Source organism: Mustela nivalis (genome assembly GCF_964662115.1).
Source record: "Mustela nivalis genome assembly, chromosome: 17".
In the NCBI taxonomy this organism is placed as follows: domain Eukaryota; kingdom Metazoa; phylum Chordata; class Mammalia; order Carnivora; family Mustelidae; genus Mustela; species Mustela nivalis.
The window spans coordinates 40,475,205-40,499,398 of NC_139036.1; the positions used below are offsets into that span (position 1 = coordinate 40,475,205).

At 39.2% G+C, this 24,194-nt stretch overlaps 1 protein-coding gene across 9 annotated transcripts in view; it reads left to right on the forward strand.

Annotated features, from left to right (window-relative positions):
- The window catches only part of CDK12 (cyclin dependent kinase 12), a 96,196-nt gene that overhangs the window by 9,676 nt on the left and 62,326 nt on the right, over positions 1–24,194 (forward strand). For 7 of the 9 annotated variants that reach the window (XR_014304396.1, XR_014304397.1, XR_014304398.1 and 4 more), the window contains exons 3-6: positions 7,800–7,976; positions 9,813–9,952; positions 10,491–10,661; positions 15,467–15,656. Coding sequence is in view for 4 of the 9 variants with exons in the window: in XM_082704900.1 (XP_082561026.1) it covers positions 7,800–7,976; positions 9,813–9,952; positions 10,491–10,661; positions 15,467–15,656 (678 nt within the window). In the remaining 5 variants the exon portion in view is untranslated. The remainder of the gene's footprint in view (positions 1–7,799; positions 7,977–9,812; positions 9,953–10,490; positions 10,662–15,466; positions 15,657–24,194) is intronic. The other 2 variants (XM_082704901.1, XM_082704902.1) reach the window with 1 other exon arrangement.

A 24,194-nucleotide genomic window follows, 5' to 3' on the forward strand; every position in this document is an offset into this window, starting at 1 on the left:
CTGCTTAAAAAAAAAAAGCAATCCTGTAAGAACCAAAGAATAGTATATAGAATCTTTACTAATTAGAATACAAATTCACAGTAGGATGATGGGAAGAACTCTAATTTTGATGAGTCCTCTGAATATTGAGAATTGAAATGATTATGAAACATGAATCTGATTTTATGGAAGGCATTAGGAAATGTATTTATATCTTAGCAGGACTAGCTAGGCAAATACCATCAAACAAATACGATTTAGTGGTGACATATGCTATGGTAGTCTGTGTTAGTGTTTTTTCCTAAGGAGATCCTATCCTCTTATTCTCTAGGATATGAGTTTAATTTTAGTATGTGCTGGCGAAGCAAGCATGGGTATGAGTTTAATTTATTGCAACAAACTATTATTATAACCATAAAAATAAGTGCTACTGATCTTACATCCCAGACCAATTCCTAAGCTTCCATTATTTTCCAAGTGACATCAGTAATTTGAATGATGATACATTTCAGCTCTTTACATCTGTATTTTTCCAGACTATGCTCTGTGCCTTTTAAGAAGGTGCAAATGCAATTAAAAAAATTTTTTTAAGAATGAGTCCATTATGGGACGCCTGGGTGGCTCAGTTGGTTGGGCAGCTGCCTTCGGCTCGGGTCATGGTCCGGGCGTCCTGGGATCAAGTCCCGCATCAGGCTCCTTGCTCGGCAGGGAGCCTGCTTCTGCCTCTGCCTGCCATTCTGTCTACCTGTGCTCGCTCTCCCTCTCTCTCTCTGATAAATAAATAAAATCTTAAAAAAAAAAAAAGAATGAGTCCATTACTATTCATAGTGGTAAATCTTATTTTAAAGAAAATTTCCACCTGCTTTTTCTAATATTATTGTCAGTTCTGCCATATCCTAAGATTTGCAGAGGAGAAGGATAAAACCTGAAATTTATGTAAAAAAAAACAGTATACTTCTGTTCTGCCATATCCTAAGATTTGCAGAGGAGAAGGATAAAACCTGAAATTTATGTAAAAAAAAACAGTATACTTCTCACAGATACAAACTACATGTTTCTGTGGGTTTTGTTGGAAAAGGAAGTACCAGATGAGCATTATCCAATAGGACTCTGGGCCATGATCTGTTTATAGGAACCCTGTTTAAATATTAGTTTACCTAGTGGCTAGAGTAGTATCAGTGTGGCTGAGAATCTTCATCTTGAAATGTTTACTTGGCTAAACAAATAATTATTGAACTTACCTACCTTGTGTCAGTATAGTGTGCAGATTTCCAGAGGTGTAATAATTTTGATAGGCACATAGGAATTTCTATCTTTTTGGTTGGGAATAGTAAGACTATTCAGTGGTTATTTGAGTATGTGTGGCTATCTTTAAGAATGTGTATGAGAGGGGCACCTGGGTGGCTCAGTGAATTAAGCCTCTGCCTTCGGCTCAGGTCATGGTCTCAGTGTCCTGGGATCCAGCCCCACATCGGGCTTTCTGCTCAGCGGGGAGCCTACTTCCCTCTCTCTCTCTTCCTGCCTCTCTGCCTACTTGTGATCTCTCTGTCAAAAAAAAAAAAAAAAAAGAATGTGTATGAGAGGGTGCTTGGGTGGCTCAGCAACTGCCTTCAGCTCTGGTCATGATCCTGGGGTCCTCGGATTGAGTCCCACATCGGACTCCCTGCTAAGTGGGGAGTCTGCTTCTCTCTCTGACCGCCCCTCCATGCTTTCACTCTCTCTCAAATAAATATTTTTTAAAAAATGTATATGAGAGAATGAAGTGAACAGAAGTATTTTTTGTTACATTTATCAGTTCTGATTGTGAAAGTATAACTTTCATAGTCCAATGTACTTAATTTTTAATAGTATGTTAATTATGTAAAAACTCATACACAATAAAAACAAAGCATCTAGTTTCTATGGAGACAGATCCATGTATATCCATATAAATTCACACCAAAAAGTCCAGAAAGATTTCTTTAAGCTAATAATAATGGTTATCTCTATGAATGGGACTTAAGATGAGGATAAAAAGTAAAGAACCTTGTCTGCAAAATTTTAATATTTTAAAAATACTGAATGCTTGGGCGCCTGGGTGGCTCAGTGGGTTAAGCCGCTGCCTTTGGCTCAGGTCATGATCTCAGGGTCCTGGGATCTAGTCCCGCATCAGGCTCTCTGCTCAGCAAGGAGCCTGCTTCCTCCTCTCTCTCTCTATGCCTGCCTCTCTGCCTACTTGTGGTCTCTCTCTGTCAAATAAATTAATAAAATCTTAAAAAAAAAAAAAAAAAATACTGAATGCTTCACAAATTTCCTTGTCCTCCTCACACAGGAGCCATGCTAATCTTCTTTGTATTATTCGGTTTTAGTATATGTGCTGCTCAAGTGAGTACCAATGTAGTCGTTTTTAAATGTATGATTATTATTAGTTTTCCACATAAATATAAATAAATTATTAAAGGTAGAAAAATGGAAATGAAGGTATCTTCCACAGTCAATTTTATTTTTTCACTATGTGTTTTAAATTCAGGGTGGTTTTTGTTTTTGTCTTTAAATTTTTTTTATTTTTTGTGGTGCCACACTATCCCTGTATCATATCAGCTGCACCTGTTTTTCACATGAAAAAGAATTTTTATCTCAGAAAACTTTTCAGGAAGAAATCTGAAAGTTGCAAGTGGAATTCATTTATATATATATATATATATATATATATGTTTATATGTTTATATATATATATATTTTAAGATTTCATTTATTTATTTATTTCACAGACAGAGATTACAAGTAGGCAGAGAGGCAGGCAGAGAGAGGAGGAAGCAGGCTCCCTGCTGAGCAGACAGCCTGATGTGGGGCTCGATCCCAGGACCCTGGGATTATGACCTGAGCCCAAGGCAGAGGCTTTAACCCACTGAGCCACCCAGGCGACCCTCATTTATATTCTTGATCATCTTATGTGAGATTGCAGCAGCTTAATTTTTAAGAATGATTTATAGATCTTTTTGTTGTATACAGTGCTTTAAACATAGAACACAGAATGTGATCAGTAAATATTGCTTATTTGAATAAGACTACTGAAAAAGACAGGATCAGGACTTATGTGGATGACACTGGGCGTATAGTTAATTCACTCGGCACATGGATGATGTAAAGCTTGTATCAGGATTTGTCTTCTTTTAAAGTCCCTTTAGGAATAGAATGAAACTTTTTTTTCATACATAGCTATAGGGCCCGGAGTGTATTAATCCAGGTATCAAATGCAGGAGTGGATTTAACTAATGGTATTGCCAGAGCCTTTCTAATTCATGGTCTGCAGTTCTTTGTTTTAAGAAATAAAGGTTGCTGGGGCGCCTGGGTGGCTCAGTGGGTTAAAGCCTCTGCCTTCAGCTCAGGTCATGATCCCAGGGTTCTGGGATCAAGCCCCGCATGGGACTCTCTGCTTGGCAGGGAACCTGCTTCCTCCTCTCCCTCTGCCTGCCTTTCTGCCTACTTGTGATCTCTGTCTGTCAAATAAATAAATAAAATCTTAAAAAAGAAAGAAAGAAAGGTTGCTAAACTATCCATTCTTCATAATATAGTACATTTATCATGAAAATAGCTATTCATCGGGATCACCTGCTTTTTTTTTTCTTAAGATTTTATTTATTTGAGAGAAAGAGTGGCAGGAAGGTCAGAGGTAGAGGGACAAACAGACTCCCCACTGAGCAGGGATGTACCTCAGAACCCTTGAGATCATGACCTGAGCCAAAGTCAGATGCTTAAGCCACTGAGCCACCCAGATCCCCGGGGATCGTCTGCTTTTAAGATCATCTGTATACTCTTTTTAAAAAAAAATTTAGGTTTTATTTATTTATTTGACAGACAGAGAGGGAACACAAGCAGGGGGAGTGGGACAGGGAGAAGCAGGCTTCCTGCTGAGCAGGGAGCCCAATGTGGGGGTAGATTTCAGGAACCTGGGATCATGACTTGAGCTGAAGGCAGATGCTTAACAACTGAGCCAACCAGGCACCCCTGTATACTTTTTTAAAAAATTTCAGTTGACTGTGGCTCTTGGCTGGCTCAGTCAGTAAATCATGTAACTCTCAAGTCTCTCAATTTTGGGGTCGTGAGTTCAAGCCCACGTTGGGCATGGAGCCTACTTCAGATAAATAAAATTTCAGTTAACCATACAGGGTTTTTAAAATCTTTGTTTTCAGGGTACCTGCCTGGGTGAGTTCAAGGCACACTTTGGGTGTAGAGCTTACTTTAAAAATAAATAAATAAATAAATAAAACTTCATTTCTGATCCATTTTTTTGTGGTTTGGTTCATTTGGAGTTTATCAGACTTAGTAGAGTCTATATTATTCTTTAAGGCTTTATCTTGGGGCACCTGGGTGGCTCAATTGGTTAAGTGTCTGCCTTCAGCTCAGGTCATGATCCAAGGGTTGTGGGATCGAGCCCCGAGTCATGCTCGCTGCTCAGCTGGGAGCCTGCTTCTCCCTCTGCCTCTGCCTGCTGCTCCCCTTGCTTGTGCTGTCTATCTCTGCCAAATAAATTTAAAAAAAAAAAAAAAAAAGACTTTAAAGTGTTGTGCTCTTGTAGAAGAGGAAGGATCTGTGTGACCATTCAGATTTGATTTAGAATTTTGCAAATGGAATGCTTCGTTCTCATTTTTAATGTATACAACTTAAATTTTTATTTTATTTTATTTTATTTAAAAGATTTTATTTATTTATTTGACAGACAGAGATCACAAGTAGGCAGAGACACAGGCAGAGAGGAGGCAGAGAGGAGGAAGCAGGCCCCCCGCCTAGCAGAGAGCCCGATGTGGGGCTCGATCCCAGGACCCTGAGATCATGACCTGAGCCGAAGGCAGAGGATTAACCCACTGAGCCACCCAGGCGCCCCGAATTTTTATTTTTTTTTTAAAGATTATTTATTTATTTGACAGGCAGAGATCACAAGTAGGCAGAGAGGCAGGCAGAGAGAGCGAGCGAGAGAGAGGAGGAAGCAGGCAAAAGGCAGAGGCTTTAACCCATTGAACCACCCAGGCGCCCCAGCAACTCAGATTTTTTTTTTTTTTAAAGATTTTATTTATTTTTCAGAGACAGAGGGAGAGAGAGTGCGCGAGCACAGGCAGACAGAGAGGCAGGCAGAGGCAGAGGGAGAAGCAGGCTCCCTGCCGAGCAAGGAGCCCGATGTGGGACTCTATCCCAGGACTCTGGGATCATGACCCGAGCCGAAGGCAGCTGCTTAACCAACTGAGCCACCCAGGCGTCCCGCAACTCAGATTTTTAATAGAAGTTTGTAAAAGTAAATCATTTTTTAAACAACCTGCTTTAAGGGGAAAAGGGTAAATGATTGTATTTAAAGCTGTTTATGCTGTTGTGAAAAATATTAGGAAATCAGTCTTTTTAAATAGTTGTTATGCAAATTCATATTCTTTATTAACAATAAAGACTTAGTAGTGGTATTGATACTATAGTACAGATTAAATCCCATAATCATAAATTCGAGGAGACTATGCAGATTTTAAAATTTGAGCAGTTGTGGAGCTTGGCAACTTTTTTTGAAAGAAAATTATTATACATGAGCATTTATGCAACTACTCCCCATATGTGAACCGAACTACAGGCATAAATGGGGAACCAGGAAATACTGACATTGGCAAGATCGGCTCTTCTTGGTACTGAATCCTCATAGTAATGACTTAGATGTTCAGTATCTGCTCTCCAGTGTTAGATCACCTCTGTACCATATGTCCTCTGCACTGTATAGAGCTGTGTTTTACTGTGTGTATACTGAAGGCTAAAGGCCATAATGTTAAGTATTGCAATTTTATGAGTCATCATTATTTCACGATGTTTGGTACATTGAAATTTGTTGAAATAGGATTTGACCTGTATTCAATTTATATGTTCTAAACTGGTAGTACATAGCAAATACTCACGCTTTATGAAATAAACATGCTAAACATGTAATTTTTCAGAAGCAATGTACATTTTCACGGTAGCAAACTGAACATGAACTTGTAAAGCCAACCTTGGAGAAAACAAGATCTAAATATAAAACATAGACTGAACTTATAAGAAGTGATGGTGAGAAAATTCAGATATTTCAGTAATAGTGAAGCATAACCAAGAAGTATTCTGTTTCTGAAGCATGAAGAATTAAAATTTATAAAGAGTATTCTGATATTAGTAGTTGAAAAATTAGGAATTTTCATTCCCTGAATGTCTTAAAAATTGGGGAAATTTTAAAAATCTGTATTGTGTCCTGCCTGGAGGTTTTCTAGGAACAGTCTTTGTTCCCAGGGTAGAAAAATCTTTGTGCAGATTGTAATAATGTTTTGTATTCATCTCTGTCAGTAACTGAACAAAAAGTTTCAGATGATCCTTTTGAACTCTGTTGACTACTCTAGTTCTGGTTGATATGCACAAACTAATCTAAATTCTATTCTGCCTAATTTACAAGAGATTAAAATGATGAAAGTTGGTAGAAAGTTAAACTTTTTGCGACTGTTTTCATGTGCAATCTTTAATAAGAAACAGTGCAATGGACGGATCTTTATGGTTCTATGGAAGTATTCATGACAGAATACATGTTTTTATAACCACTTATTAAAAAATGTGGAGGAAACGCCTTCTGTGGTTAGGATTCTCAGCTTGTTTTCAAGCTTCTGATACTGTGATAGACTAGAAAAGACTTATTATGTAGCATGGTTTTTTTTTTTTTTTTTTTTTTAATTTTATTTATTTATTTGAAAGACGGAGATCACAAGTAGGCAGAGAGGCAGGCAGAGAGAGAGAGAGAGGGAAGCAGGCTTCCTGCGGAGCAGGGAGCCCGTTGCGGGGCTCGATCCCAGGACCCTGAGATCATGACCCGAGCCAAAGGCAGCAGCCCAAACCACTGAGCCACCCAGGCGCCCCTGTAGCATGGTTTTATTTGTAGGCATGCATTAGTATGTTATCTTTTTTGAGGACATGCATAGCACAAAATCCTTCTTTATAAATAAGTTAAGATGCTTAAAAAATTGGATCTGAACACTGACTTTCCTACTGTATTTCAGAAAAGACATCCTTTCTTCCTGCCCCCTCACCCCCACCATTTTGTTGATTTTCATAAGAGGCCTGCTACCAACTGCTTTAATGATTCTGAAATAGTTTGATGGACTCTTAGATTTTTATTTTATCTATTTATTTATTTTTTAAAATTGCCTTGGAATTGTGGGAAACCATTGCATTTCCTTTCTTTTTTTTTTTTTTTATATGATTTATTATTTGACAGAGAGAGACACAGAGAAAGAGGGAACACAAGCAAGGGGAGTGGGAGAGGGAGAAGCAGGCTTCCTGCTAAGCAGGAAGTCTGACATGGGGCTTGATCCCAGGACCCTGGGATCATGACCTGAGCCAAAGGCAGATGCTTAATGTCTGAGCCACTCAGGCACCCCAACATTGTTGAACTTTGATTCCTTATGCTGGTTAAAATCCGTGGAGTAGTTTTGGTGACTCCATGACTTGCAGTGGTACTTTGGGAATTCAAGGTGATTACTTCCTGTATTTTATTTCATCTCAGTAAAACTCCAATAGAATCTTAAGAAAAACATTAAAAAGTTTGTCATAGGATGTACAAGTAATATCCCAAGTTTTTTATTATTTTATGTCCTATGGATTTCTTTTTGTGAAATCCAAGTATCTTTGACTGTGATAAACTCCATCTCCTTATGTTACATTATAGGGTTTTATCCCTTTAAAGTAAAATCTTTATAATCTTTTTAATAGCCAGACATTATAAGCTTTAAAAAGTTTTATTTTCAAATTTTTAAGTAATTATGATCTTTTTCTTCTCTTCCTCTTTTGTTTAGTCCAAAAGAAACTCCACCTTCAAAACCTGTAAAGAAAGAGAAGGAACAAAGGCCACGTCACTTACTCACGGACCTCCCTCTCCCTCCAGAACTTCCTGGTGGGGATCCATCTCCCCCAGACTCTCCAGAACCAAAGGCAGTTACACCACCTCAGCAACCATATAAAAAGAGACCAAAGTGAGTTTTTAGAGGGTATTTTATTTTATTTTAGAGAGAATGAACAGGGGTGGGGGTGGCAGAGAGAGAAGGAGAGGAAGAGAACCTCCAATAGACTCTGCACTGAGTGTGAAACCTGACTCGGGACTCCACGACGTGAGATCACAGCTTGAGCTGAAACAGAGTCTGACCCTTAACCAACCGAGCGACCCAGGTGCCCCTGGAGGGACCTATTCTTAATCATAGCTTCCTTCCTTCGTTTTGGGCCTAAATCTCATACTTTCTTCCACAACCTATGCCAGTAGGATTATATAAAATTGGGCCTAATGTGTATAGATAAATTTTTAAAGATTTTATTTATTTGACAGAGAGAGAGATCACAAGTAGGCAGAGAGGCAGGCAGAGAATGGAGGGGGGAAGCAAGTTCCCCGCTGAGCAGATAGTCCGATGTGGGGATTGATCCCAGGACCCTGTGATCATGACCTGAGCTGAAGGCAGATGCTTAACCCACTGAGCCACCCAGGTGCTCCCCCTAATGTGTATATTTTATATTAATGGATAAAAGCCTTTCTGGGAGACCTGTTCATCTGCACCCTCAGATACCTAGTGTTTTTAGAAAAGCAACGATTTCTCAAATCCAGGTATACCATGAACATTGATCCCATGTGTCTTTTGAGTTTGATACTTAAAATATTAAAAAGGAAGAAAGCTCTTTTATTCAGGGTATATCAACCATATACACATAAATAAAAAATCAATAGATGTGGGATATTTTTTTCTTAAACCACATAAATTGCCATGCCATACATGTAATAAAATCTGGGTTTGATTTTAGCTCAGATCTTTGGATTGTTAGCTTTCCTCTTTTTTTAAAAAACTAGACACCATACCCACTGTGGGGCTGAAACTTACAATCCCGAGATTAAGCCAGCCAGGCATCCCAGCATTCCTCTCTTAATGATAAAAATAGTTACCATTTATCGAGTACATATTATTGCCAAAGTTTTAGATATATATTTTTATTCTTTAAAAAAAAATTTTTTTTGGGGGGGGCGCCTGGGTGGCTCAGTGGGTTAAGCCGCTGCCTTCGGCTCAGGTCATGATCCCCAGGGTCCTGGGATCGAGTCCCGCATAGGGCTCTCTGCTCAGCAGGGAACCTGCTTCCCTCTCTCTCTGCCTGCCTCTCCATCTACTTGTGATTTTTCTCTGTCAAATAAATAAATAAAATCTTTAAAAAAAAAATCTTTAAAAAAAAATTTTTTTTTTTAAAGATTTTATTTATTTATTTGATAGACAGAGATCAGAAGTAGGCGAGAGGCAGGTAGAGAGAGAGAGGAGGAAAGGGATGTGGGGCTCGATCCCAGGACCCTGGGACCATGACCCAAGCCGAAGGCAGAGGCTTTAACCCCCTGAGCCACCCAGGCGCCCCTAAAAATTTTTTTTATTAACGTATAATGTAGTATTCGCCCCAGCTATACAGGTCTGTGAATCATCAGGCTTACACATAGTAGCCCTATGATGTAGGATTCTTTTCCCATTCAGTAGATAAGAAAATAAGCAGCACATCTATTATTTGATCGTATGCCTTCCTGAAGCAAAAATCTGTCTTAGCCACTGTGAGAGACCATTTATTTCATATCATTTGATTCCTGCCTTTTTAATAAAGAAATTCATACAAGATTCATGGGTCAGAGAATCATCATAAAAGAATTCTGTTTTCTTCTTTGAATAGACTTAAGTTATAAAAGAATTCTGTTTTCTTCTTTGAATAGACTTAAGTTTTTAAAATAATTTTATTTGGTTTGTCCTGGGGGGGCTCCTTTTTTTTTTTTTTTTTTTTTTTGTCTTTTTTTTTAGAATTTGTTGTCCTCGTTATGGAGAAAGAAGACAAACAGAAAGTGACTGGGGAAAACGCTGTGTAGATAAGTTCGACATTATTGGGATTATTGGAGAGGGAACCTATGGCCAAGTATATAAAGCCAAGGACAAAGACACAGGTAAATATTGCCACAAAATTCTAGATGTCAGAAGTATAAAAATTTTGCAGTACTAATGCTAAAGTAGACTTAGCAAAAGTGAATTTCGAGTTCTAATTTGGTTTCCAAAAGTTACTAAAAGACTAAAATTTTCCAGAAGAATCGTATTATTATTACTGTTTAAAAACCTTCCTCTTTATCTGTTGTCCATTGTTAATACTTTATAGTAAGCTTGCTGGGAATTTAAGAGAGTAGAAATAAAATTTATAGGTTGCTCTTTGGTAGGGGTTAGTCCTTAAAATGAAGTAGTTGGATTTTTGGCATATTTTAGTAATTCAAAATTTTTAGGCCTTGCTGAATACTGAATTAAGAAATACAAGTCTTAAAAAAAAAGGCAAGAAAGGGAACATGGAGTTTTGTTTTGTTTTTTGAGGTATAAAAGTATCTGGTATATAGCATTAAAGTAAGCTAAATCTGTCTTTCAGAGCAACTTTAGGCATATACTAGCTGGCCAAAAAATGCTAATTGATAATGTAATAGTTTGAATTTGTTGTAACAGGAGAGCTAGTGGCCCTGAAAAAGGTGAGACTGGACAATGAGAAGGAGGGCTTCCCAATCACAGCCATTCGTGAGATCAAAATCCTTCGTCAGCTAATCCACCGAAGTGTTGTTAACATGAAGGAAATTGTTACGGATAAACAGGATGCACTGGATTTCAAGAAGGACAAAGGTACTAGCAAGGAATTGTATTTCTACAGGGTAGATCGATACATCTTATTTTTTTCTCTTAGCTTGTTTGCCTATTTGACCAACTTCTTGAATCCATACTGGAGTGAAGATGTTAGTTTTGAAGTCTCTCTCTCTCTCTCTCTTTTTTTTTTTTTTTTAACAAATTATAATAATAGTAATGGAAATTAAACCCAGCTTTATCAGTTAGTCTCTCTCTTTTTTTTTTTTCTTAAAGATTTTATTTATTTATTTGACAGACAGAGATCACAAGTAGGCAGAGAGGCAGGCAGAGAGGGGGAAGCAGGCTCCTTGCTGAGCAGAGAGCCCGATGTGGGGCTCTATCCCGGGACCCCGGGATCATGACCTGAGCCTAAGGCAGAGGCCTTAACCCACTGAGCCACCCAGGTGCCCCTCTCTTTTTTCTTTTTTTTGAAGTAGGCTCCATGTCCAGCATGGAGCCCAGCATGGGCCTTGAACTCATGACCCTGAGATCAAGACCTGAGCTAAGATCATGTGTGGGATACTTAACCGGCTATCACCCAGGTGCCCACAGTTACTTTCATTCTTACGTCATCCCTTCTCGTCATTTTTTATAAGGCATCCATATTTTTACATGGCTTTGCACTTACAGTTTAGAATTCAAAACAGATATTTCTAAAACAATCTTCAGATCACATACTGGTTTGTTTTCCTGGATTTGTAACTTTTGTCTCTTTGGGGGATAAAATTGTTCATTCATACTTATGTTTGAAGTAGTCTATATATGTCATTCAACCCACTTTTATTAAGGCAAATCTGAATATTTCTTTTATGAAGAAATGACATCTATGAATATAGTCTGGAATGTTAAGAGAGAATACAATTGAAGTACATAAAATTAGGAAGGTAATAGGTAAAGTTAAGCTGGGCTTATTTATAAACCCTTAAAGATATTAGCACTAGGAGAGTAGCACTTCTCAAGTTTGGTAGAAGTAGTTTTTGTTTTTAGTTTTATTAAATGGTAGAAGTAGTTGTAAGGAAATGAAAAGAAATTCTGCTTATATAACAGTAGTTAGATAAATTTAAGGATGTTAGACCAGAATAAAATTAAGAATACTGGTGTTCTGGTAAACTGGGTGTGTCTTAACTTCTTCTGATTATAAGAATAGTAAAATGTGTAGGTAGTTTTTCTAAAGATAAACAAGAATATGTTAATTGGTTTCTTCTGGAGTGGAGTTTAATTTTCCTTTGCTGTTCTATACTGTTTAAATAGTTTACCATGTACTGTTTAAATTCTTTTTAAAAAAATCATAAAATAATAAAAGTGAATAAATGGATGTGATGCATACCCATTGTGGTAAAATTAAAAATGTGGAAGGGTAAGAAAAAGAAAATGGCAATCATTTCTCTCCCACTCCATCCCAGTCTACCACCATCCATAGAAAACCACTATAGTATTAGCATTCTGATGTATTTCTTTCTAAGTACTCTAAATATGTTATATTTATTTTAGCATAACTGAGATCAAGTGTATTTAGTGTAAGTCATTTCCCATGTCATTAATGTGCTTTAATGACTGCATAAGGCTAGATGAATCTACATTTACTTAATCATTCTCTCTTGAGCAGTTAGTTGCCCATTTATTTTATTTATTATTATTTTTTAAAGATTTATTTATTTGTTGTTGTTTTTTTAAGATTTTATTTATTTGACAGCAAAATCACAAGTAGGCAGAGAGGCAGGCAGAGAAAGAGGGGAATGCAGGCTCCCTGCTGAGCAGAGGAGCTCGATCCCAGGTCCCTGAGACCATGACCTCAGCCGAAGTTAGAGGTTTAACCGACTGAGCCACCTAGGTGCACCAAGATTGTTTGATTGAGATTGATTTTTTAAAAGATTTTATTTATTTATTTGACAGAGAGAGGAAGATCACAAGTAGGCAGAGAGAGAGGGAAGCAGGTTCCCTGCTGAGCAGAGAGACCTATGCAGGGCTTGGTCCCAGGACCCTGAGATCATGATCTGAACCGAAGGCAGAAGCTTAACCCACTGAGCCACCCAGGCACCCCCACCCCCAGATTTATTCTTAGTGAAAGAGTACATTTGCATGAGTGGTGGGAGAGGCAGAGAGATTCTTTATGTCAAGCAGACTCCTTGCTGAGCGTGGAGCCCAACTGAGGGCTCAGTCTCATGACCCTGAGGTCATGATCTGAGTCAAAATCAGATTAAGAGTCTGACGCTTAACTGAGCTGCCCTGGTGCTATTATTACTGTTTTTTTAAGTAAGCTCTCTGCCTAGTGTGGGGCTTGAACTCATGACACCAAGGTCAAGAGTGACATGTTCTAGCGACTGAGCCAGCCAGACGCCCCAATTAGTTACTAGTTTAAAAAATGTAATAGTTCTGCATTCAGCATTTTCGGTCATAAATCTTTGTGTTTTGATTTATTAATATAGGTTCTTAGAATTATTTGGTGGAATGGATTTTTTTTATTTTATTTTTTTTAAAGATTTTATTTATTTATTTGACAGAGAGAGAGATCACAAATAGGCAGAGAGACAGACAGAGAGAGAGATGAGGAGAAGCAGGCTCCCTGCTGAGCAGAGAGCCCTATGCGGGACTCGATCCCAAGCCCCCGGGATCATGACCTGAGCCGAAGGTAGAGGCTTAACCCACTGAGCCACCCAGGCGCCCCAGTGGAATGGATTTTTTATATTTAATATTAGATTGCTTTTAAGATAGTAATTATTTATGCCCACCTGTGAGTGCCCATTCCACTTTTTCCTCCCTAAGATTGAGTATACCTTTTGAAAAAATTGTCATTTCAGAGGTGCCTGGGTGGCTTGGTCGGTTAAGCTTCTGCCTTTGGCTCAGGTCATGATCCCAGGGTCCTGGGATCTAGCCCTGCGTTGGTCTCCTGCTCAGCAAGGAGCCTGCTTTTCCCTCTTCTGCAGCTGCTCCCCCATTTGTGCTCTCTCCCTCTATCAAATGAATAAATAAAATCTTTCAAAAAATAAAATATATTAAAAAAAGTAAATTGTCATTTTGGTAGGTGGAGTATGATGTCATTATTTTGGTGTTTTTTTTTTTTTTAATTTTATTTATTTATTTGACAGAGATCACAAGTAGGCAGAGAGGCAGGCAGAGAGAGAGAGGAGGAAGCAGGCTCCCTGCCGAGCAGAGAGCCCGATGTGGGGCTCAATCCCAGGACCCTGAGACCATGACCTGAGTTGAAGGCCTAGAGGCTTTAACCCACTGAGCCACCCAGGCGCCCCTAATGTCATTATTTTGGATTACATTCCTTCTGTTACTTCTGAGTTTTTTTCCATGTTTATCATGTTTATCAGCTTAAACATGTTAAACATGTGTCCATGTTTATCAGCTTCACTTATGGTCTTTTCTTTGAGTTGTCCTTTTGTGTCCTCTATCTACTTATCTTTTGCAGTTGGTGTTTTTCTTATTAGTTTGTATGAGCTCTTGACTATATCTAAGATATTCCTTTAATGCAGTGTTTCTTAAGTTTTGGGGGGTTATGGACCTCTTTTAACATCTTAAGGATCCATACTTAAAAAAAATAAGTTCAAAATGTTGCATATTATGTGTTTAAAATATTGCATACTCTTTCAGGGAGTTCAAAGAATCCTTGAAGCCTGCCCTCTAGATTAAGATTGCTTGCCCTTATGCTGGTAGGAGACAGAATTTTAGACTGGATAGATAATTGTCTAACCTAGGTTTAAAACTGTTTATGTTAAAATATTTGTCTTTGTCATATACCCTGCTAAAGTGAAAAGACAGCATGGATTTCAGATTTTTTACAATTCTTTTAGCATACTTATCCTTTTATCTACTTTTTTTAAAAATACAGATTATATTTGAGAGAGAGAATGAGAGAGAGAGTATGAGAGGGGAGAGGGTCAGAGGGAGAAGCAGACTCCCCATGGAGCTGGGAGACCGTTGTGGGACTCGATTCCAGGATCATGATCTTAGCCAAAGGCAGTTGCTTAACCAACTGAGCCACACAGGCACCCCTTTTATCTACTTCTAAATTTAAGGAGTTTAATTAGAAGATTCACCTTTCTTTCAATTCTTTTTCTTTTTTTTTTTAAGATTTTATTTATTTATTTGACAGACAGAGATCACATGCAGACAGAGAAGCAGGCAGAGAGAGAGGAGGAAGTAGGCTCCGCACTGAGCAGAGAGCCCAATGTGGGGCTTGATAGCCCGATGCAGGGCTTGATCCCAGGACCCTGGGATCACGACCTAAGCCGAAGGCAGAGGCTTTAACCCACTGAGCCACCCAGGCACCACTCATTTCTTAAATATTATGAATTTCACTAGTAATTTATACTGTATATACTGTGCTATCCCTGATATGTTATGTGAGTCCTATTAAATCTAACTGAGGTAAAGACTTATACAGAAGTAGCCATAGACAATATTGGCATAGTAACAAATGGGCATAGTTATAACAAATAAAACTTTATTTTACAGTGACAAACAGCAGCCTAGATTTGGCCTGAGGCCTATAATTTGCCAACTGACTTAGATTGTAGAAGACTAGTAGTATCAACTTGATCAGGGCAGTTGTTCTCCTCAAGTAAATAGATCAAAGAGCATTGGGTTAAAAGTCAGAGGATTAATTAAAATAGTATTACTGTTATTTGTTATTAGAAAGGGCAAGTTATTTAAGTTCTCTGAGTTTCTTCATTTATAAAATTAAGTAGTTGTTTCAGAGAGCCTTATGGTGCACCCCAAAGTTATATTAAAATTTGAGGCATTGTCATTTCAGTGTCTTTTTCCTCTTGTTTTTAATTTTCTTTTTCATTTTTGTATAGGTGCCTTTTACCTTGTATTTGAGTATATGGACCATGACTTAATGGGACTGTTAGAATCTGGTTTGGTACACTTTTCTGAGGACCATATCAAGTCATTCATGAAACAGCTAATGGAAGGATTGGATTACTGTCACAAAAAGAATTTCCTGCATCGGGATATTAAGTGTTCTAACATTTTGCTGAACAACAGGTAATGTAGTAACCAAATAAAGTTAACCATTTTCTCCCTCTCTTCTGACACAGCTGGTTAGTTGGGGTTACAGGTAGACCCAATGATGCAGTTTTTTGCATTTACATACATCTGATGATTGTACTATAGGAACATCTTACGATAGGGTTATTCTTATGAGCAGAGTCTTGAGACTTGTTGGTAAGGAATTTAAAAAGGTAGGATTATAAAGGTTTTTTAATTGCAAACATTTTATGAAATCACTCACATCCTACAGGAACATTCAGAGAGCTTTTTGCCATAGTTAGTAAATATTATTGTGGTTTTTGGCAAATTAAAACACACGTTGAGTTCTCAGTGAAATTCTCCCTTGTTTAAGTGGGGAGAAACATGCCTGCTCTTACAGCTATTCTTGAGACTCTCCGTTATCAAATTTCAGAGTAAACACAGGTGTAGCTGGTGGTTGATCTTTCTGCCAAGCACTTAACTCCCAAGTCTGATACTATTGAAGTTATACCAGTGTTTGGTTCTTTAGGTAACTGGGCTGTTTGTAGCCATCTTTGACTGATTCACCCATTTTTATTTTTATTATTAATTAATTAATTTTTTTATTTATTTAAAGATTTTATTTATTTATTTGACAGAGAGAGATCACAAGTAGGCAGAGAGGCAGGCATAGAGAGAAGAAGGGAAGCAGGATCCCTGCTGAGCAGAGAGCCCGATGCGGGACTCAATCCCACGACCCTGAGATCATGACCTGAGCTGAAGGCAGCGGCTTAACCCACTGAGCCACCCAGGCGCCCTGATTCACCCATTTTTAAAATACATTTCCGTTCAGTTATATTTAACAAATACTACTATCTGCATAGAGTTATAGAATGATTATGACTTATTTCTCATCTTTGTGGAGTGATATAACCAACTACACAGAGTTGCCCAGGGATTGTCCTGGTTTTACTTATTTATTTTAAGTTTGGGGTTTGTTGTTTGTTTGTTTTTTAAGAGAGCAGGCAACCAGGAAGAGGGAAGGGCAGAGAGAGACTCTTAAGCAGGCTCCATTCCCAGTGCTGAGCCCAATACAAGTCTCAATCTCACACACTGAAATCAGGCTGTGAGCTGAAATCAAGAGTATTGTACTTAACTGACTGGGCCACCCAGGTGCCCCTAAAGATTATTTATTTATTTATTTATTTATTTATAAAAATTTTTTTTAAAAGAATTTATTTGTTTATTTGACACAGAGAGAGAGATCACAAGGCAGCGTAGCAGGCAGAGAGAGGGGAAGCAGGCTCCCTGCTGAGCAGAGAGCCTGATGTGGGGTTTGATCCCAGGACCCTGAAACCATGACCTGAGCTGAAGGCAGAGGCTTAACCCTCTGAGCCACGCAGGCACCCGATTTTTTATTTTCTTAAAAAATTATTTATTTATTAATTAAAAGATTTTGTTGTTTATTTATTTATTAAAAGATTTTATTTATTTATTTGACAGACAGAAATCATAAGTAGGCAGAGAGAAAGGAGGAAGCAGGCTCCCCACTTAGCAGAGAGCCCGATGCGGGGCTTGATCCCAGGACCCTGGGTTGATGACCTGAGCCGAAGGCAGAGGCTTTAACCCACTGAGCCACTCAGGCGCCCCTAGATTTTATTTATTTATTTGACAGACAGAGATCACAAGTAGGCAGAGAGAGGAAGGAAAGCTGGCTCCCCGCTGAGCAGAGAGCCCGATGCGGGGCTTGATCCCAGGACTCTGGGACCATGACCCAAGCCAAAGGCAGAGGCTTTAACCCACTGAGCCACCCAGGCGCCCCCAGATTTTTTATCCTTAAGTAACCTCAACACCCAATTGTGAGGCTCGAACCCAGGACCCCAGGATTAACTTACATGCTCCACCAATTTAGCCAGTTGGGTGCCCCTGTCCTAGTTTTAGCACTGGAGGTCCCACATGGGATAGTTGGTCACTAGAAAGCTTAGAGTTTAATAGGGGAGCTAACAAATAAATCACTCAATCCAGTAAATATTTATTAAGCACTCCTCTCCCCTCCACACACATGTGATGGCTAATTAAGTAATGTCTCAACCCTAGGGGTGCCTGGGTGGCTCAGTGGGTTAAAGCCTCTGCCTTCGGCTCAGGTCATGATCCCAGGGTTCTGGGATTGAGCCCCGCATCGGGTTCTCTGCTCAGCAGGGAGCCTGCTTCCCTTCCTCTCCCTGCCTGCCTCTCTGCCTACTTGTGATCTATCAAATAAATAAAGTAATGTCTCAACCCCAAGATCAAGAGTTGTATCTCTACCCACTGAGCCAGGCAAGTGCCCCTAAGCCCCACCCATCCCTACCTTTTTTTTTTTTTTCCTTGAATCTGGGAGCATCTGGGAAGATGCAATTTTGATGAGTAAATAGGAATTTATCAGAAAGACATACAACAGAGGGTTAAATTTCTAAGTAAAAGAAATTACATGGGCAAGATCACATAAATAAGAAAATTAATGTGCAGTATCTGAGAAAAATGTAAATAGGTAAATATATCTAGAGCAAGAAGAGTAAAGCACATAATGATGAGATGAAGCTGGATAGTTGCAAGGAGCCAACTTAAGGATCTTGTATATCTTGCTAAAGAACTTACACTATAGGGCGCCTGGGTGGCTCAGTGGGTTAAGCCGCTGCCTTCAGCTCAGGTCATGATCTCAGGATCCTGGGATGGAGTCCAGCATCAGGCTCTCTGCTCAGCAGGAAGCCCGCTTCTTTCTCTCTCTGCCTGCCTCTCTGCCTACTTGTGATCTCTCTCTCTCTCTCTCTCTCTGTCAAATAAATAAATAAATAAAATCTTTAAAAAAAAAAAAGAAGAACTTACACTGTAGATGAAAGCCATTGAGTGGTGCTGGTTTTTTTGTTTTTAAATTATACACTTAAGGGCACCTGGGTGTTTCAGTCAATTGGGGATCCAACTCTTGATTTCAGCTCAGGTCATGATCTCAGGGTGGTGAGATTGAGCCCTGTATCCAGCTCTGTGCTCAGGGTGGAGTCAGCTTGAGATTCTCTCCCTCTGGCCTTCTCCCTGCTTGCTTGTTCACTCTCTCAAAAAATAAATTAAACGGGGCGCCTGGGTGGCTCAGTGGGTTAGGCCGCTGCCTTCAGCTCGGGTCATGATCTCAGGGTCCTGGGATCGAGTCCCACATCGGGCTCTCTGCTCAGCAGGGAGCCTGCTTCCTCCTCTCTCTCTCTGCCTACTTGTGATCTCTCTCTGTCAAATAAATTTTTTTTAAAAATTAATTAATTAATTAAACAGTTAATTTGTATTTTAAAATTATACAGTTAATGCATTATTTTAAATTATTTTCTATGATGTATCTAATTATTATATATTGTCATACTTAAAATACTTTGTGAGACAAAACATGATGGTAAAAGATTATCCTGTCAGTATCTGGTTTTTTTTTTTTTTTAAGATTTTATTTATTTTTCAGAGAGAGAAAGGGAGAGAGAGCGAGCACAGGCAGACAGAATGGCAGGCAGAGGCAGAGGGAGAAGCAGGCTCCCCGCCGAGAAAGGAGCCTGATGTGGGACTCGATCCCAGCACACTGGGATCATGACCTGAGCCGAAGGCAGCTGCTTAACAAACTGAGACACCCAGGCACCCAGGCGTCCTCTGTCAGTATCTCTGTACCCACAATTTTCGTTAGAGCTGGGTTTGGTTAATCTACATCCATAGTAATAATGCTTCAAAAATTTAATGATGGCTCTCACCTTGCAGCATTCTGGACTATAGCATATACTTGTCTTGGTTCCCTTTGCTTCTCTAAGGGGGATGTCTCAGGTCAGGGAATAAACTGCAGTCCTGTTTGGTGACCTTTCTGTTAGGTCAGGCCCCCTCCCTGTCTTCCCATATTCAGGAAGCTGATGAGATTCTAGACTAAACTGAACTTCCTCTTCAGGTTGCTTAGCAGGATGCAGGAGTCTTATGATCTAATCTGATCCATTCAGCCTTTGCTCTTGCCTGTTTGGCTCTGTTTACATAGAGCATTTGGGGTGAGATGACCTGGAGAAAATGGTAAGGAGCCCTCACCTGGACAAGGAAGTGAAGGCAGTTGATGAGAGAGGGAGGAAAGCAGAGCTGGGCTCCATGATGTTTGTTATACCTTCCTTACACAAATATAAATGAGACCAAGTCATTTTAGGTGGTGGAGAGACACAATTAGTCTCCTCTTTTAGAAAAATCACTAAATGGTCATTCTAATATGGTATAGACTCGAGGCAGGGAGACCTATTAAGAATATGATAAGAAATTGTCAGTGTTTCAACTAACCAAGGCTTTTCTAATAGAGATGGACAGGATCAACTTTGTGGATCAATAGACTTTGGTGAGTAAATGAGTGGTAGAAAATGAATGAGAGTGCTTTAATGGAACTCACAGATTTCTGACTTAAGAAAATAACTAGATGGGTGGTATAATCATCAATATAGGGAATGTAAAAGGAAAAGCAGGACAGGTGAGTGAAGAGTAAATCCCTTTTGGATATGGCTGTTGCATATCCAGGGTAGTGATATCTCATAGGCATATGGTCACATTGAAGTTCCAGATTAGCAGTATAGTTTAGTTTAGGAGTTACAGTAGAGAAAAGGTGTCAGAAGATGGAATCCAAGGGAATGGTCAGAAAGATACAGGGAAAATGAGGAAATATCATGAACCTAAAATAGGCAGGTTTAGGAGCACCTGGGTGACTTAGTTGGTTGAACATCTGACTCTTGGTTTTGGCTTACATCAGGATTTCAGGATCCTGAGATGGAGCCCGGTGTCTGGCTCCAGTGGCACTCAATGCAGAGTCTGGTTGAGATTCTCTCCCTTTGCTCCCCGTCACACTCACTCTCACTCTTTCTCTCTCTGTGTGTCAAATAAATAAATCTTTAAAAAAAAAAAAAAAAGGTTTAAGAAGGGATGGTCATATATATCAGGTGATGCAGCCAGATGATAAGACCAGAGAAGGAATCTGAACATTAAAAGGTCAGCATTGACACTGTGTGGTAAGTTGGTGGGTAGCACAGTTAATGGGAAGGTGATGGTAGTGTGTCTTTAATTTTTACTATTTATTTATTTATTTAAAAGTTTATATGCATTTATTTGACAGAGTGAGAGAGGGAACACAAGCAGGGAGAGAGGGCAAGGGAGAAGCAGGCTTCTTGCTGAGTAGGGAACCTGGTATGGTCCTCCATCCCAGGACCCTGGGGTCATGACCTGAGCTGAAGACAGACACCTAGGCGCCCTATATTCTATTTTTTAAGGATACAGAGGTTTGAGCATATTTAAATACTAAGGGAAAAGAAAATCAGTAGGGAGAAATTGAAGATTCAAGAAAGAACAAAGAATTAATTAATTAATTTTTAAAAAGAACAAAAATAATTTAAAGGATCAAGGTTCTAGAGGAGATGGAATCAAGGCCACAGGTTATAGTGGCCACAATTATAGGTATTGATTATCCTTGAATAAGAGAAATAGACACACTTTTTCTATAATTGAAAGAAGAAAGGTTATATATGTGTATATATATATATATATATATATATATATTTTTTTTTTTTTTTTTTTTTAAATAAAGCCTCTTCTTTTAAGATTTTCGAGAGAGAGATCACAAGTAGGCAGAGCAGTAGGCAGCGAGAGAGGGGGAAGCAGACTCCCTACTGAGCAGAGAGCTTGCTGCGGGCCTCCATCCCAGGACCCTGAGATCATGACCCAGGCCAAAGGCAGAGGCTTAACCTCTTATATATTTTAAAGATTTTTTATTTTAAAGATTTTATTTATTTATTTGAGAGAGAACACAGAGGGAGAGAGAGGGAGAAGCTGACTCCCCACTGAGCGGAGAGCCCAACTCTGGGCTTGATCCCAGGATCCCAAATTCACCACTTGAGCCAAGGGTATGCACTTAACTGAGCCACCCAGGCCCTCCAAAGGGAAAGTTACAGATGCAATTAAGGTTATGTGGATAAAAGAATGTCAAGTAGCTCCCACCTGATGATTTCTGGGTTTTTGTTTTGTTTTGTTTTTGTTTTTAATTTTAAGACTTTATTTATTTGAGAGAGAAACAGATAGCAAGAGAGCCTGAATGGGGAGGAGAGAGAGAGAAGCAGACTTGCTGCCGGTTTCGGAGCCAGATCCCAGAACCCTGGGATCTTGATCTGAGCCAAAGGCAAATACTTTACTGACTGGGCCACCCAGATGTCCTAGGACTTCTCTCTTTTTTTTTTTTTTAAAGATTTTATTTATTTGTCAGAGAGCGAGCGAGCGAGAGTGAGCACAGGCAGACAGAGTGGAAGGCAGAGTCAGAGGGAGAAGCAGGCTCCCTGCGGAGCAAGGAGCCCGATGTGGGACTCGATCCCAGGACGCTGGGATCATGACCTGAGCCGAAGGCAGCTGCTTAACCAACTGAGCCACCCAGGCGTCCCAGGACTTCTCTTTTTAATGAAGGAGGTCATTTACTGGAGATAAGAGAGTAGACTATAAAATACGCTAGGTGCTTGGTGATGTTTAGGTCTAGCCTAATTTTCCATAGTTATATATCTCTTGCCATTTTAACTTTTAGTCCTTTGTGCTTTCAGGCCTGGATCATCTCAGGTTCTAAGAGTGAGGATGCTGAGAAATTTGAGGAACTCTTTATGTCTCATTATAGGACTCAAGTCAGCTAGTCCTTTTCTTTTTGCTTTTCTTAGAATTTGCTTGTAAATTGAACTTAAAAATGACATGATATTTGGGGCAAGTGAATAAGGTGCCCAATGATCTTTACTAGGAATGATAGGGTTGGTTTAATTTAAAATTGTATAGCCAGTAGTTACTTTGTATGTATGTATTTATTTATTTAAGATTTTATTAATTTATTTGAGAGAGAGAACATGAGCGTAGGGGAGGAGAAAGGGGGAGGGAGAAGCAGACTCTCCAATGAGTGGGAGCCCGATGTGGGCTCAGTCCCAGGACCCTGAGGTTATGACCTGAGCTGAAGGCAGACACTTAATGAACTGAGCCACCAGGTCCCCCAAATTACTTTGTTTTAATATTTTGTCCCATTGCTCATAATTGAGGGGCACCTAGCATAGCCTTTTTTTTTTTCCTATGGTTTTACTTTTCTATCCGATCTCAGCTATCCCTAGTACCTTAAAAAGAGTGAACTGGCTTTTCATTACCCAAGAAGTTACACAAGCAGTAAATGTGAAGAATTTAGATAAATATGATTAATCCAGAATAGTTAATAGTTTAAAAAGTTATCTGACATTTTACATTGTAGTTTATTAAAGTATTACTTGACATCACTGTCAAGGACAGAATGCTTAGGAGAGTGAAACTTATGTGTGATCCGTTTAAGGGCATGGTTCTCAAAAGTGTGGTTCTCAGGGATACCTGGCTGGCTCAGTTGGTTAAGTATCTGCATTCAGCTCGGGTCTTGATCTCTGGGTCCTGGGATTCCCTGTATTGGGGCTCTCTGCTGGGCAGGGAGTCTGGTTCTCCTCCTTTTGCCTGCCACTCCCCCTGCTTGTGCACTCACTCTCTCTGTGTCAGATGAATAGATAGAATCTTTAAAAAAAAAAAAAAAAAAGTTCTCAGACCAGCAGCATTGGCATCATCTTCTGTGGGCTTCTTAGAAATGCAAGTTGTGGGGCGCCTGGAGGGTTCAGTGGGTTGAGCCCCATAGGGCTCTCTGCTCAGCAGGGAACCCCTTTCCCCCCTCCCCCTCTGCCTGCCTCTCTACCTACTTGTGATCTCTCTCTCTCTCTCTGCCAAATAAATAAATAAAATCTTAAAAAAAAAAAACAAAAGAAAAGAAATACAAGTTCAGGGCCCGAATGGCTACAACTTTTTCTTTCTTTCTTTTTTTAAAATAAAGTTCCTTTTTTTTAAAAAGATTTTTGTGGGAACCCAGGCACCCCTAAGGGTCTGACTCTTGATACTAGCTTAGGTCTTGATTTTAGTCATGAGTTTAAGCCCCATGTTGGGCTCTGTGCCAGGTGTGGAGCCTACTTTAAAAAAAAAGAAAAGAAAAATGAGCCAGATCTTCTGAATTGCATCTCTGGGAATGAAGCCCAAGAAACCTTTAATAAGGTTTCCAAGTGATTCTTATTTCATATGAAAGTTTTTGAGAACCCATCTAAGATCATAGTTGTATGTCTTTATGGTATAGGAAGTAATGGCAATATGTTGGTAAAAGGGGCCTAATTCATCATAAAATTGTGTGTTCAGTTCAAAGTCATGTTCTCTGAAAAAATCTGCTATAGCCCTGGTATTGTTGTGGTTTACTTTTTATTATGAAAAAATAAATTACAAGGAAAAATTGAGGCACTAATATAGTAATTAACATGTACAGTTAGTATTTTACTATATTTGCTTCCTTTCAGTTTTTCTGCTTGAATTATTTTAAAGTAAATTACAGACATCATTATGTTCAACCCTAAATGCTCCAGAAGATTATTACTGATTATCTTCTAACACTCAGTTCATATTTCATGTTTTTCTCACGTTAAAATGTCCTTTGGATAGCTGGTCTCTTCAAATCAGATCAAAGTTTATAAACTGGATTTGGTTGTT